The sequence below is a fragment of the Magnolia sinica genome, chromosome 17, assembly GCF_029962835.1.
Source record: "Magnolia sinica isolate HGM2019 chromosome 17, MsV1, whole genome shotgun sequence".
Classification (NCBI taxonomy): domain Eukaryota; kingdom Viridiplantae; phylum Streptophyta; class Magnoliopsida; order Magnoliales; family Magnoliaceae; genus Magnolia; species Magnolia sinica.
In genome coordinates, this window is record NC_080589.1 from 4,338,127 (window position 1) to 4,354,940 (window position 16,814).

At 39.8% G+C, this 16,814-nt stretch overlaps 1 protein-coding gene across 1 annotated transcript; it reads right to left on the bottom strand.

Moving 5' to 3' along the window:
* Positions 1-889: 889 nt before the first annotated feature.
* Positions 890-13,323, bottom strand: LOC131231290 (ATP-citrate synthase beta chain protein 1). The gene is made up of 17 exons (XM_058227432.1): positions 13,198-13,323; positions 10,023-10,147; positions 9,765-9,867; positions 8,776-8,841; positions 8,562-8,685; positions 8,212-8,346; positions 5,486-5,546; positions 5,299-5,375; positions 3,982-4,137; positions 3,773-3,901; positions 3,523-3,655; positions 3,298-3,425; positions 3,001-3,106; positions 2,771-2,847; positions 2,567-2,637; positions 1,730-2,014; positions 890-1,024 (listed from the first exon to the last, which is right to left on the bottom strand). The coding sequence occupies exons 2-17, from the start codon at positions 10,120-10,122 to the stop codon at positions 949-951; spliced, it is 1,827 nt and encodes a 608-aa protein (XP_058083415.1). The 5' UTR covers positions 10,123-10,147; positions 13,198-13,323; the 3' UTR covers positions 890-948.
* Positions 13,324-16,814: the final 3,491 nt, after the last annotated feature.

Below are 16,814 nucleotides of genomic sequence, written 5' to 3' on the forward strand. Positions count from 1 at the left end.
CCTTTATTTAGACGGTTAAGGTTGAGTTAGACATGCCACGTGTACAATCTCTGAGTACTTGACTATCATCCATCACATGCTACCAGATAAACAAAGTTTCTCACTACCATCAAAAACCAAAAATTACACTTGTTTGGCCACATATAATCTGATCGGTACACATTTATTGGAGGATCCAACGGTCCTTACTTCAGCAAACCAGTGCTCAGGAATCAGAGAATAGATATGTTTGACCAATCTGATTTTGGGAGTGTGACTTAATTCCGGCCAGTTCTAAAATTTATGCGGTTTAATTTGAGTTGAAGTATGCCATGTGTACAATTTCTGAGTGCCTGTGTATCAAGCATCACATGCAGCCAGAGTATGAAATGACTCCCTTAATCACATGTGGCTGGGTTGTCCATCAATCTGAACAGTCGAACTAGCGGGCCTCATTATGGATGGACAATGTTTCGAAGATTATACTTATTGGAAGAATATAGCCATCACTTATATTTACTTTCCAGCGGTTAGTGCTGACCATTAACTGTTTTTCTTTCCCACAGAAAATTTGCAAGGCTACCATGCATGTCTTGAATCAGTTTCCATCCATGGTGGGTCCCACTGATAGACAATCCTGATTGAAAGATAATCATGCCATGTGTTAATGTAGCAATACGGCTCTACCGTACTCTGGATCTTCTAGCTCTAAAAGTATCACATCCCTCTCAATGTAGGGGGGGGGGGGGGGCGCTGAAATGAATTAAAATGATGGTGGTGGTGGGCAATTCCATAATGATAAAACTAGCAAATAAAAGAGGGCAACAGGCCCGATTAAGAGTACAGACAACAGTTCGAAGCTCCAATCATCACTGGAGAAAATTGCTGGAGGAAGAACGAAATGCAAAGAAGGTGAAGATGCAAAGAAGGTGAAGGAATAATCTCTTGTAGCTGCTGCTTCACAACCAATCACTTGGTATAAAGAACATCCTCCCATGGGTGACGATACAATGGCTGCTTCAATCTCTTCTGGTCAAATGTATGCCTGCAAGTTCCAGAAATAGGGATATCCATTATGCATCATCATCATTGAAAACTTGTCTCAGCTAGATGGGTGAATATGGATGGTAGAGATGGTTCATACACCCATCCAATGGTGCACTTGCCGTCAACGGGACCATCCATGCAATATGGTTGAGAACAGGATCGTAGTTTTAAAACTGGCTGACTCGACTAAAAATTCAGCCAAATCAACTTGTCTTGGTGAGATTTCAAGCTGAGTCATTAGGAAACCCAAATCTGAGACTGACTTAGAAAGACTCACTGAGTTGACTTGCTAACTCGACCGACTCGTCATGAATCGCGTAGACTCGGGACGAGTCACTCACCTTGTCAAGCCAATTTTTAATTAAAATTAAAAAGGAGCATATTCAGAGTAGTGAGAACAGCCACTGAGACGATTAGATGTTCTCAACCAACAAGCTATGAAGTACTTGCTCACTTTCTCATTTAATAAATACTTAAACCAGATGCCACTGTTTTAGATTTTTTCTTTCTTTTTTAACAATTTCTTATTATTTTTAATTTATAATTATTAACTATCAACTCAAGCCAGGTTTATTCTTTGAGTTGACCCAACCCAGATGAACATCGAGTTGAGTTGAGCTTTCAGGCTTTTAAACTATGCACGGCGTCACCATGCAGTAATGAAAATCCAAATCGGATGGTTCTGAGTTGTCATCCAACTTACCCTATCAGGCCAATGGACCGTGCGAGGACGAAGAGCCCGTTTAGGTATCCAATTTCGACTATCTCGTCAATCTCTTGCTTGTTGAACATCCCACTGCCAGCAAGGAGATCCAAGAAAAGCGACCCAATCGCACCATCAACATTGAGGACCAGGTTATTCGCCTTCGATAGAGTGTAGGTCTCGACCTGAACTGCATATTCCATGTACTTGACGGATGGGAAATGCGTGTGGGCATATTGCTGGAGCAGCTCTACTCTCTTGTCCCTGTTGTCTCCTCTCTTGATCCTTCAAGCAACAAGCAGTGAACATTCCAGATATTAGAAGAAGGAAAAAAAAAAAACATGTTTCAAAACTAAAAAGGGAAAAGAGAGAGAATTCCAATATACAGCTGACTGACTGTGGAAAACTAGTCATACCTTACAAGTTATTCAAAATAAACTGTCTGAATTATGGGCCCAAGTTTAGAGTATCATGAACCAAAAATTATGCTTATTTGATTATCCGACTGTCAGATTGATGGACATTTATTGGACAGTTAAAAATGAAAAAAATATCCAATGATTCTATTTTAACAAGCATCCATGAATTAGATGTTAGGATTGTTCAACCAATGTGATTTTGGGACTGGGACCTCGCGACAGTGGGTTCCACAATTTAGTCCCTTTAATGCCAGGTGGACAATTTCAGAGTGCCTGCATATCAAACGTCAAACTCTGCCAGAGTATCAAATAACTCCCCATGTACGTATACCTAACAATTTAGTCCATGATACACATGCCTAAGTGATTCAAATTTCATGTTACAACAGATTCTAAAATAATTAGGAAAGCTATATACCTGTGTCCAATACCGGGCACACGGATACCCTTCTTTTTCATACCCTCCACAAATTCGTAAGGACTAAGACCCTGAGAACAAAACAGAGTTGCAAACATGTTTTAACAAGTCGATATTTCAAAGTAACCAAAAGAGTACACGTCCTCTCCTATGTCTTGGTAATAACCATGAAAAATCATCCATGCTGCTGTTCGCCCAACTTACCCTGTCATATGCATCCTTAAAATATCGAGCAGCGTCATCAATGGCCCCACCAAATCGGGGGCCGATAGTGAGCAACCCTGTTGTGGGGAAAAAAAAAAAGCAAAAAAACAAACAAACTCCTTTATCTCATTGCAAGAAATGTTTGAAACATTACAGCTGCTGCTAATTCAACAGTTGCAGTAATTACCAAGCAAACAAATGATGCATGGCACTAGGGCATCCTGATTTACCTGAGACAAGGCTGGAAACTAGATCCTTTCCGGCCCTTGCTGTAACTATAGTGTTGTGAGCACCAGAGACACAGGGACCATGGTCAGCACACAACATGATGCATATCTGATCAAGGCCAAATGTTCGATGAGCTACAAATTGCAAAAAGAAACCCATGTTCCCAAAAGTAACAAAAGCATATGGTTTATTTCTTCCAAAAGTTTTAAATGAAAATAGGAAGGTTGAATTGAATAAGGAGTACAAATATGCTTTCCCAACATAAAAGGCTTAGGAATGCACACCCCAAAGAAACCCACCTCAATAAATTGTGTACAGTAGCGGGGGAGACTACGCTTGAACCAAAGCAGAGAGATAACATCACCCACGCCAAAACCCCGTTCAACAATAGTAGACATTGGGACACCAGCATAACACGGTTCCTCTCCTGCAAAATGAACAGAGCTGGATGCAGTTGTGTTCTCGCTCATACTATCAAAGGCTTGGAAAATAAAACGGGAGGTAAAGGGTGGGGAGAACCAAACCTCTGTCGTCGGAGATGGTGGAGATGATGTGAGTTGGAGCCCGGACCTTCCCACTTTTAATTGCAGAGTTAAGATCCTCAGGGATGGGAGGAGGCGTGACTTCGGGCACAGGAGTAATCTTCTCTTCTTCAACCTGAGATAACGAAAACAAATCTCATATCAGTGTTCATGTGTTATGCTCTCCCAACAAAAAAACAAAAAAGGCCATTCATATGCGGCAGAAACAGAGTACAGAATGGAATAAACATACAAGTTTCTCAAAGGTCTCTTTAATTGCACTCTCTAGTGCTTCATAGGAAGTGGGAACAACGGCTCCTGCTTCTTTCAATGCTTGATTTTTCGCTTGTGCAGACTCAAACTCACCACCACTCTTGGCTCCCTGGTTAGAAATGTTAAGCATGGTTAATGATGCAATGACAAAGAAAAAGAATGGTGCAAGATGCTCGGGTAAATACTCACAGCATGGCCAAATTGCACTTCTGACTTGAAGAGTCGTGCACAAGTTCCACTAACCCAAGCAACCACAGGTTTTTGCACCTTTCCCTGTTTTAGGGCTTCAACTAGGGAGTACTCATCTCGTCCACCAAGTTCCCCAAGCACAACCATCATTTTAACCTGAGTAGGATCCAGCAGTGAAGCAGACAAAGAAAAACTGTTATAAATGAAAAGTTCCTTGCTCTAGGAGGAAATGAAAGTGATCTTACAAGTTCCATTAGATCACTTGTCTTCACAAAGTATAGGGATGGAATTTAATCAGGAACTTATACATTTGGCCTAATCCTTAAAATTTTTAACAGTTTCTTAGGACTTGCGTAAGATTTGGAATTAGGCCTGTGTATTAGATTTCTGGCTTTGGGTTCCAGGGTCTCCCAATTTGAGGGTTCATTCGAATGATACCATAGTTTTGAAGGCTGGCAATCTAGTTTACTGCTTGTGGACTCAGTTTTCTACTTCATGAAGTAAATGCTCTTGAGTAGCCATGTTACCTGAGTAGGGGTATGGGTATTGAGTAGGCATGCGGGTATTGAGTGTGGAAAAGATTGCAAATCCTCATGACATGGGTACAGTAAGGGCCAGTTACTAGTTGCTATTGATACCTAAAATCATGTGAAAATACTTCCCTAACAATCTCACAAATTTCCTTGTTGCCCACTTAGTACAACTATTCTAAATAACTAACAGCTCTAGAGTTCAAAATTCCAGTAGACCTGTATCGAAAGTCTTGAGGAAGGGCTATCCATCACCCTTACTGTTACCTGAGTACTTAAGGATATGAGTATGATATTTGGGTACTCAACTACTCAGTTAAGCAAGTTGCCATGAGTAGAATTTCACAGATCTTGGTCCAGTGTCAAATTTAGATGAAAATTAAGTAAGATTTGTATCGTCGAGTTCAAGCTGCAATGTTAGATCTTGACTCAGGATTGGGAATGGACACATGAAGGAAATTTGAGGGATTGGAATTGTAATCAGGTTATAATGATTGATGTCAAGCATTTAGAAGTAAAAATGCATCTCTATGAGAGCAATCTACAGGGCTTAAAAATTTTGATAAGAAGATTTTTTTTTTCTGGTTCAACCTTACATAGGGCCTAGAGTTGATATATTAGGCACATTTTTGCTAACAGGGTGTGATTTTAAGACTAAATTTCAGCAAGTTCAGAAAACGTAAACAGAATCTTCTTCACTAAGAATGGAGAAGCAATTAGAAATATAGGTTGCTGATTGTCTAAAGGAACTACCAAGAGAGAGAAAATTACATGAACAAGAAATTACCTGTGGAATGTTGTTAAAACGTAGGACATGATCAGATAGAGTTGAGCCCGGAAACACGTCACCCCCAATTGCAATTCCTGCAGAGAAGTCAATGCATATCTGGAATTTATAAGAGCCTTAGATTGATGCACAAAACGGTAGCTCAAATATAAAGGAAAAATAATATTAGTCGTGCTGATATAGATACCTTCGTATATTCCATCTGTTACACGTGCAATTGTGTTGTACAGTTCATTTGACATTCCTCCCTGAGATTGTAAAACCAAAAGTCCAGGTCTGATTAGTTTTGCCAACCACAGACTTTAACCAGAAGTTCGTTACATGGGACACCAAAAGGCAATATGTTTCAATTTATGGTTATAAACAGTAGTTGGGGAGATAGAAAAACAATGGCCAGCACAGGATAGAGGGTTTTGAGTTTGAAAACACCCCAAATTGAGTATAGAGGTATCTCTGAATGCAAATTGACTAGTTTGTTGTTGAGGGTCAAATATTGCATATTAGACCCCAGTTATTACCTGGATGTACAGGCATAATACTGTTTAATGGCTGATTTAATCGTGTTTGTGATGCAGAGTGTACTTACGAACTTAGACTGAAAAAAAGGATGATAAAGCATAGATTTAACGCGCTGATGATACCAAGGGCAAGGGACGGACTCCAGGGGACCAAGATCAACGGAATTTTACACCAGGGGTCCGCGAAAATTGAGAAACTGAAACTCAAGTGGCCTGAAAGTCAGCCAAAATGCAAGATCACTGGGCTTCCATCATCTGTTTGGCTCAAAAATTCATACATGGCTTGAGGGCCATAAATTAACCGTACACGTAAAATTTCAGCCATTGGATGCCTCTGAAAGTAGAACAACTGACAGATCAGTCACCAAAACAGTGATATGGGGCCCACCTGATCTCTGGATACGCTTCAATTTTGGACTCAACGTCTTAAATTAAAAGGGGAAGAAGATGGACGGAGAGGATTATACAGATACATCACGAGTGGACCCCATTGACATCGCCAGTGCACAGTGCACAAGTGCACTCGATGTGCACTGGATCGAGACAATCGGTCAGCGCCACTGACCCGATCCATCTCACACACGGAGACAGCGGACGGACGCTGTCCGTCCGTTTTTGTGTAGTGGGCCCCACCCATCACCCGTATCAACGATCTGGACCGTCCATTCGTCCCGTGGGGCGGAAAAATTCCATTCCTAGGTGGTATAATTTCAAAATATTGCGTAGATCGGTTTTTCATTGTTCAAACGCAATTTGGACGGCGATCTAAAAAGCTCAGTATGCCACCCCAAATCCAGTAAAAAACTATCCGTTTTCATTTAATTTTTCGAGCTGAATACAATGAACGGGGTGGATTCTTCCAAAAACATCTCTGTGGGGCCCACCGAACACGTCAGCGTGCTCTGTTTTTCGTAGGCCCTGCGTTCATGAAAACCGGACGTTGTGGGCCGTTCTGTGATCAAGGGCACGGTCGGATCCATGATCCGGACCGCCCACACGCTCGATCAGGTGGTCCTGACCCCAGCAATGAAGTCAGAATGGAAGATGGGATGACCACCATCCTGAAACTTCAAACCAAACGCAATGAGTTTGCGTTTTCCGCTGGCTGCTGCGTAACTTACTGACTGCGTAAACCCCGTACACCGATTCTAGCCGACCGACTTCCACTCCTATAAAAGGAGAAGAGAAGAGAGAGAGAAAGGGGGGATCAGTGCAGCCTTAGAGGCAAGGTAGACGTGAAGGGGGAAAGCAAGAGGGAGGAAGGCAGTCGTGGACGTAAGGTTGGACGTGAGCAAAGGCAGAGAGAGAACGTGGGCTGGCTTGGGCTGAACCTGGTTTTCCTTTTTCTTTTCTTCTTCTTCTTTTGTTCATTTTGAATTTAGCCTAATCATGCCCGTGATCGGCTAAACCTCTTAGCTAGGGCTAAGAGGTGAAGCTTGTAGTCTGATGGGAGAGATGTTGCTTGTGCCTTTTGTTTAGATTGAAGGGGTTTTTTATTTAATTTTATTATAGGAATATTTTTAGTTTTTAATGGCCTGTTGTGACTGAAATTACAATGGGTTTGCAATGGCTTTGAGTATTTCTTTTTCCTTATTTTGATTATGATGTCAGGAAGCCCTGTTGTTCGCCATCGTCTCCTGGGCATGGTTGGATGTCGGTACCCTTCCTAACCTTCATAATCATCTGATTGGTTGGTAATTAGTTTAATTCTTTTGTTGACTTTGTCTCTTGGGCATGGTTTGGTGATGGAATCCATTCTAATTCATATACCTTTCATCTCTTTGAAATTATATCAGAAGAAGTTCAATTTAATTTTCATGATTTTTGAAGCAGGCATAAGATCTCCCTGATTTCTACAAGTGGATCCTCTGAATCCCTAGTTTCTTATCTCTGATTTCTCTTAGGTTTTAGATTAATCTCTTACCATTATTCATCACTTTATATTGGATTTAGATTTCATCTTAGGCTAGTTCTATTTATACTTAGTTTCAGGTAACGTACAAGTATCAGTCCCTTGGGATTCGACCTCGGTCTTACCGAGTTTATTACTACACCACAACCCTATACTTGGGGAGTGAACATATGTCCCAAAAATAAAAGGCAACTTCTGAAGTCTATTACTTTAGTTCAATGAAAATGTCATATTAATGCACCTCATATCACAGCTTGGAAACAGGAATGGGCCCCCTTCCATCCCTGCATAGGATTTGCGCAGGCTCAGGCTTCCCAGTTTTTGCAGGGGAGGCCCACTGGGGTCAGGCTCAGGTTGGAGCATCTAGCTCGTTTAAAACTTGGCATTTATTTAGGCCAGACCCGGCCTGTTGAGAACCCCAACAGATTTCATTGGCTACAGTCTGTCAAATTATATGAATGTAGGCTTAAAATAGGAACATACAGATTTGGATACAAATCCAACAGATCCAGGCCTGTAGAGTTTGCACTGAATTATATTGTCAATTGTGCCTGCAGTGTCACCGATTTTAAAAGCTCCAGCTTGAATGCCTCCAACTGTAGCAGGACCAATCACAACCTACAATTAATCGGTATGGAGATCAGATATGGTTTATATTAGCAAATATCAAGTAATTCTGATTAGGGACTAACTGCACCAGCATCAAAACCATTTATTTTGGATCATTCTAGTTATCCGAGTTACTGGGATTAGATAATGTAATGTAAGTCTGTTTCTGATTTAAAATTGAAAGATTCCCATACCTTCAGAAGATATTACAGTTTTGCCCTCACCTTATTATTAGCCCGTGCATATGCAATCAACTGCTTGGTATCTGCTTCTGGAACACCTTCAGCTATTATAGCTATAACTCTGATGGTTGGCTGCTTCAAAGCAGCCTTGGAGGACGCAGCTGCACTGCAAAAGTAGTAAAAATGAAATGATTATGCAGGAAAAAATGGTGAATTTGTGCACTTTCAACCTATTAGTCTGTAAATGCCCACTGACCTTCTAAATGATGCGAAGTTGATAAAAACATCAGCAGTTGGATGAGCATTGCAAGCAGCTTCAATGCTACAAAAAACATCATGACTTCAAGAGTTAAAACATTTGTGAGACACATTAGAAAATTATATAAACAGTTATGACACGCAAAGTCGAGCGCCAATTGGGTGGACGACCATAGCAGCTGGAATCATAGTCCATCAAGACCCACCCTTATCACAAACAGCCTGACCAAAATAGAATTGAGAAACAATGCCATACTATATTATATTACATTATATAAAGTTTATTACCTAGATGGATGCTTAATATTGTACATCTATAATATTTACAGCAGTATTTATATAAGAACACATCACATACGAATATAATATCTTGATAATTTATTTATTTATTTATTATGCTGTTAGCAAATAGTTATGGTCTTGATTAATTACCAAAGTAGTTTACCGCTACAAAATAATAAATATGAAATTATAACTTATATATGATGGTAATGTTAAATAATGAAATAGGTGAAACAATATAATGGGACTATGTGGTGCTATATTTTTATACCATGAAGTATGTAAATGGAACTCTCATGTACAGTTGTTTGTATAGTGCAGGACTTCTGTATTGAATATGCCTCTATAGCTATTCAAATTGAATCATACGATTAATTGTGATGGAGCCCACAAAACATTTGATTCTTCTATCTTGTGCATGCATCTGGGTTTGTTCAAATTGAATCACACTTTTATGAGTGAACAAAAACAAATAAATTTTGATTCTCACATGTTCCACAAGGAATAAAGAGAAAGACTTCCATCTACACATGGGATCGGATTGCTGATTGGTCATAAAAGATATGAGGGTACAAACGTTTTCCCTCCTCGTTGGTAAGCCATCACCTGTTTGGCTTGTTTGTATAGTATGTGGTGCTGCAGCTATTGCATCCCCTGCTCAAAGATTAAAATCTGAAAATTTGAGGTTTGAGAATAGGTAAGCACCTTGAATGAACTGGTATGGCAATTTCTTCTTGACCAAAAAATAGTTTCTGAAATCCCTCTGTACCAGGGTTAATAATTCCAGCAACAGAAGGTGTTTCCCTTCCTGATGACATAATGAGTGGAAAGATTATCAGACTGACAGCTCATTGTATGTTAACTTGAAATAGCAAACATTAATATAGGGTGAGTTGGATGCATATGTGAAGATCTAAAGACTCAAAGCAATCCATGAGCAACAAGAAGAGAAGTTATACACACCACAAATGAAGTCAAAATCAAGCATGCGTTGGATGGGAAGCTGCTTATAGTTGTAGAATAAGGCTTGTGTATTCCGCGAGAATAGTTGTCCTGTAGCCATGATTTGAAAAGCTGCTCAAAGCAACCTACAAGTAGATGAAATCACAGTTTCCAATATTAAGAAGAGCTGTCTGTAATCAATATAATTTTAAAAGGAAAAAAAAAAAAAGTAAAGAAAGAAAAAACACAGAAAAAAAAAAAAAAAAAAACAGAGAGCGAGAGAAGAAAAGAACACCAGGCGCCAACAAAGAGGTTAACTTGGGTTGAGGACCCACAAAGGACATGCATGTGACTGTCATCATCTAACATAGCATTTTTCAGCAAGAAGTTCACTCCCATTCTTTTAGAGTCATAGACATTGGAAAGAAACAACAACATAATTTGTAACTCAAAGGATATTAGATTCAGTTATATTTGCAATATGGTTTGATGCCATAAGCTCAATGAAATTTCTAGCTTTAATTTTATTTCTTTTTCTCTTTTTACTTTTCTCGATCAGTTGCATGAAATATTCATTTAGAAATTGATTTCGATAACTAGACCGACAATGTAGCCACGAGTAACTTCTAGTCCAATAAGAAGTTGAGCCTAAAGCACCACGTTAACAGGACTTCTTGGTAGAGTTTGACATGATGCAGGAGTATCAACTTGGAAAAATGAACCAGGTGGCTGATATGCAAGTAGGAAGGCAGAGTTGGCTGCACTCAAGCTAGAAGAGGTCCTTACAATGAACCAACTAAAGGGAAGCATGCTTGACCACATCAGAAATTCAAGCATGATCCCATAGCAAAGTCTTTTGAGATTATCCCGCCAAGAACTAAGAGGTTTTGCTTGAGGGATGATATGGATGGGATCAAACTCTGAAGAAGTCCACTTGCCCAAGAGTTACTACTATACTATACAGAGCACAAAGAATTAATGTTCACTCTTGGATCAACAGTACTGAGCAAGTAGTTCCAAAAACGGCAACGATGGCTGTAACGGCCACCACCATTACCGTTATGATATGGGCCATAACGGCCGTTACGGCCCTTTTTTGTTTTTTTGAAAAAACTGTTATAAGACCTTTACGGACCGTTACAGCCTGTTTTTTCTGTAACAGCCGTTATGGCCGTTTCGACCCCATAATGCGTAACGGTTATGACCATTACCATTACATAATGGCCATTACGTAACCGATTTTGAATAACTTGGTATTAAGACTCAGTCTTTGTCACATAAATTGCAAAAGGTATCTAGCATTGGGTCAAAAGAAAATGTCAGGCAATTGCAGCAGCATTCAGGAGTTCAAATGAACTACCTTCTAACAATATCTTCTAACTACAGAAAAGTTGTACTCCACAGTTTCAAATGTGAAGCATATGAAAAGAGTTAACACTGGTGCCCAGTCAAAGCACACAGAATCTTCAAAACTATTCCATATTATCCTAATACTCGTCAAGGATTAGCACAATGTGGAGAACTAGAAGAGAAGGGACCCACCAAAGTGATGTCACCTACACACCGTTAAATATGTCATAGTTTTTAAACATAAAGTTAAGAACACCTAGGCAATGAAAATTGGATGAAGCAAGATAAAGCAAAGATGGATACATAGGAGTAGAACATTGGGAGTCAACAACCAGAAATCAATAACAGAACACTAGAACAGAGAGGCAGACTGAAAAGTTAAAACCTACAGGAAACTAATATAATTCTAACATTTTTATTTTTTTTAGTCTTTTTTTTTTTTTTTAACACACTCACGCTAGTGGAATTTCACCACATACGGATACTCGAACCCTTGACCGGGTGTTGAAACTCCTGAGAGTCTACCACCCGAGCAAGAATAAGGATCCTTCTAACATATTCATTGCTGTTCCAGTTTTTCAAAACAAAATAGTAGAAATCCAGAACAAGAGACTACCACCCAACAATCATTGATGCAATCCAATCAATCATAATATTTATATGAGCCCCTCATCTAATTCTTCAAAAAGAGGTGTGCTAAGTTTTGGAAATGTGGGCCTACTGCAACAGTGCGCTATAGTGTTGCTTGCTACAATACCTTTTGATTTAGGGTTCTTTTATCCCAGCTATTCGAGATCAGCTATATAGTAATTTCCATTGTCAGAATAATTCATCAAAGACAGTTATTCGATTTATTTTTTCTTTAAAGACAGAATAACACTGAAGGCTATCCAATGGAATAAAAAAATGATGTCGCAAGTAAAAATAAGAAATAACCAAAATCGTCATTGTGTTTAACCATGGTGTTATTAAACCTTAAAAATTTAGACAAAAGGCAAACGAAGGAAGCTTCGTCCACATTACAAACCCCCTTTTATCATCAAAACTGAATTAAGAGCTACAAAACAAGATTTTTAGCTTTGAAATTCGAAAACTAGAAAGCAACAGAAATGTAACTAAAAGGCGGGAAAACAACTTTCTGCTGATACAGATCTCCTTCAATTGCATTTGGCAGTCCCCATTAAGGACGGACCATACCCCAAAAATCAAATCCAGTAGGTGATCTTAGATGTACAATCGGTGGCCTATCAAATGGAGAGTAGAAATGAAAATAAATAAATAAATACTCTGATACTGCAGATAAGATTTCCAAATGGCGACAGTTATGGCCAATTCATGATGGTTCTCACCAGATGAACAGCCTGGGATCCAGAAATGTGGGCCCACCAGTACATTTACCACCCAAACAGAAAACACTACTCAGTTCCATCAGCTCATTTCATATTTCCATACAAATTCCAGCATTTTTGAAGCACATTTCAGATTTTTCCCTCAAAACAACCGAAAATCACAAATTTCGTTACCAGATCACATCAAATCCGCTCATTTCAGACCACAACACGAATCCAATCGTCCAGATCTCACCGCCAATAGAGACAGAAACCACCACATATGAAACCAAATCCATGCATTTCATGAAGAAAACGAATCTAAAACAGAAAATCCAGATCCCTAACTCAAAATCCCCCCATTTAATCCAAAAATTGCACCAATTCAACCAAAACAACACAGATCAGAATCTAGAAATCACCAACAAACGCTTGGAAATCTGAATCCAGAAATCAACAATAAATGCTCGGAAATCCACGACGAGCAAAAATCAGACAGAAAACGAAGAGAAATCTACCTCAAATCAAAGAGATCTGCTTTGCCTTGTCCGGGGAGACGCAAGAATTTCGGAGCGAGGAGGGCTTTTATAGGGGCAGATAAAGTAGCATTTCAAACACTCACACCTAACTCTTTTAAACGGGTGGAATTACATGATGCACGGCCCGAGTCTATACGCGGGTTTTAAGTTATGATAATTGGGACCGATGCTTCTCTAATCCAGACTATTGGTCTGTCGCATACCACCGATGATGAGCTACTATTAAAAAAATAAAAATCCTCGTAGCAACATCATGACTCTTCTCTTTTTGTCCAAATATTAGACAGTTAAAAAAATAAATAAAACAACGGTCAAGATCCAATTGAAATGGAATCATAATTATGATAATTCAAGTTCTTGGTACATGAACGGTGGGCTGAATGTAATCAACGGTCTAGATTATCAAAATATGGTCCACAATTGTTAGACTTTCAAACGTGCGTGGAATGTGGAAAGACGCAAGTCGTAGATCGTATCATTCTTGTCGAAAGGACGGGACTCAGATTCGTGAGTGACGTTCCAGTATCGTGTTCGGTGCTGGTCAGTACTGGAAAGTTCTATGGGCCCCACCATGAGGTATGTATTATATCCATCCGTCCATTCATTTTGAAAGATCATTTTATAGCGTGAACCCAAAAATTAGGAAGCTCCAAATCTCAAGTGGGCCACACCACAGCAAGCAGTGGGATATAGTTACTCTCACCGTTGAAACCTTACTATCGCTCACTGCCATCAAAACTGTTCATAAGATCACACAGAACTTGAAGAAGGGAAGACACAAATATCATCCTGATCCAAAACTTTTGTGATTTTCAATGGTAAGCGTTCAATCCCCACTATTCCTGTAGTGTGGTCCACTTGAGCTTTTTGTTTTCCTAATTTTTGGACTTATACGCTAATATGATTTCAAAAATAAAATGAACGGCATGGATAAAATACTTACATCATAGTGGGGCCCACATAGCCTTTCCAGTAACGACCAGTACGTAGGACGGTACTGCAGGGTCCACGTAATCGGAAGCGGATTGCGTAGTGAGTAAATCACCACGCGTAGCGTACTGAGTAAACTCTGTGAGGTCCACCATGATTTATGTATTTTATCCTCTCCGTCCATCCATTTTAACAGATAATTTTAGTGCTTGGAACCAAAATTGAAACAAATATATTTTTCAAATGGACCACACCACAGGAAACAGTTGAATTGAATGTCTGCCGGTGAAAAATTCTTGGGGGCCACAGAATTTTTAGATAAATCTTTTTTTTTCCTTCATCCATATTTTTATGATCCTATTAACAGTTTGGATGACAAATAAACATCACTGTGGATCCTAGCAAGGTTTCAACGGTGGAAATCATTATCCCTACTGTTTCCTGTGGTATGATCAACTTAATATTTGAATACGCTTCAATTTTAGTTTCAACCCCTTAAATTATATGGAAAAACGAATGGACGGCGTGGATATACTATATACATTCAAGGTGGTCCCAACTGAGTTTACTCAGTACGAAAAGAGCGTACTACGCAATCCGATTTCTACGTAGTCCGAGTCCGAGAGTGAAGGGTGGAGAGAACCACGTGGCGCATGTTAGTTATCTTACTACTGTTTTATCTAATCAAGGTCTTCGGCAATAAAAATACGCGGCTCGCGGTTATAGATTGTCAACTGTAGCTCGCATTTTCATTTCTGCAAGTGGGGCCACATCATTGATGGACCATGTACTAAAATGTCTCGAAAATTGAAAAAATATTTTTTTATTCAAAAAACACATGGTCTTTCTTTGGTTGAATGTGAACCGTTGCTGCATTTTCTCTCGACGGATTACTTATTGTCCACCTATTGAACGGTTAGGATTTTCTAATATGGGAGAATTTTTTGTTCATGGGTCATCTACAGTGGGTCCCAAAATATGAAACGTTTGGATCACTGAATTACGGGCCCCATTTTCCTAAGATTGGACAAACTCCAAAGCCCAAACAGGAATGCGCAGGTACAGCGCCTTATTCTTCACTCCGAGGATAGAGGGCGTTGGTCATGGGCAGGTAGACCGTTGGAGCTCGAAAATTTAAACAAGAGAAACACGAGCGAATCGCGCGAAGAGATGTTGAGTAAGCGGAACGCCTCACGTGTGTCAAAACAGCACACGTGTGTGAAATCCTGGACACACAAACTGGTTAGGTGCTACGTGAACGTCCCATTTTCCAAAATCTATGCTGCTGCATTCATTAGGTGAGCCGCACGTGTTTTTGGAGTATCGGTTGGTGGAGATTTTTTTCTTCACGTGTGAGTGTGGCCCGTCTCATGAGTTTCTCCGCCCCGCTTTCTAAATAAGGCCTGTTTGGCCGCCGGATTGAATCGTATTAGGAGGGATGGGATCATGTACAGGTAATGATGGTGATGTCAGTGGATGGGTTTGACATCCATGGTATTGTTATTTCCTGGACAAGTTCACCGTGTCTGTTTGGTTGGTTTGGCATAACCCGGTATCATCGAGGTGAGGTTGTTTGGATGTGGCATGGAATGGTATGAATCCATTGGGCGAAAACGGACTGCAGTTTAGATAATAGTTTTAAAATCTCAGGATTGATATTCGGTTGGATAAAATTACATCCACATGCACACAGTATGTTGTACACGGTCCATGCCATAGAAAAAGAGTTTGCAATCGCACAAACTGAAACAGTGTTGTCCAAGCTGTCCAATATAACTGATGCAAGTAGGACTTGGTGTCTTATAAAAAAAAAAAAAATGTGGTCCAAATATTCAGTGGACCACACCATTTTCATTATGGGACAATAAAATCATATGCACGTGTAGTAGGTCTAGAAATGAAGTGGTGCGCCATGTGAAGATTGCCTAATATGGATCATCCAATATAACTGCCTAGTTCTAAAATGAGAAGTGAGGCAAAAAATGGGTGTTGTCTAAATATCCAATGGACCACACCAAATGATTCAGGACCACATTAAAAACACTTTCACATGTAGCAGGTCCACATATCTAATAGACCGCACCAAATGACAGTGGTTGGAGATAAAATCATCGACAAGGTGAAGTAGTCCTAGATGTACAAGTGACTATGCCAATTGTTACCCATCTGATCAAATCAACCACCATACAATGATAGTTCAAAATATGTATTCTTCAATCAGGTACACAACCACTAATACCTAGAATTTAAAAATAATAAATAAATCAAAAAAAAAAGAACCAGGAAGGCAATCGAAGTACATAGAATCTCTCTCCAAATGATGGGGCAAGATCATCAGTCGACGTGGCCCTAGAAACCATAGCTCGGGTCGTCTGTTGGATAGACGAAGTTGATGAATGATGGATGTCAACCTCGTCGGAATATGCGGTAACATATCCCACATTACATCCTCATCCAAGTCCCCAACTGTGCACTGGTATTACTGAAGTGACTGTCCCAACATGCACCAGCTTCCTTACAATTCTTAAAAGCTCGATGTCTACTTCCGCTGTATCCCTTGACCTCCAATCTAACATCGTCCCATGACAGATATATGTCTGGCTGACGCCCCACTAGTACAACGTAATACTTTTCTTTTGTCATCTATATTGACATGTCCATTATTG

Excerpts from the sequence above, each read along its gene's own strand:
- LOC131231290 (XM_058227432.1), bottom strand. The coding sequence starts at position 10,122 with ATGGCTACAGGACAACTATTCTCGCGGAATACACAAGCCTTATTCTAC. Across the intron at positions 3,902-3,981 it reads AAGTGCAATTTGGCCATGCT|GGAGCCAAGAGTGGTGGTGA; the intron begins GTGAGTATTTAC and ends ATTTCTAACCAG. Across the intron at positions 1,025-1,729 it reads CGGTCCATTGGCCTGATAGG|GCATACATTTGACCAGAAGA; the intron begins GTAAGTTGGATG and ends TGGAACTTGCAG.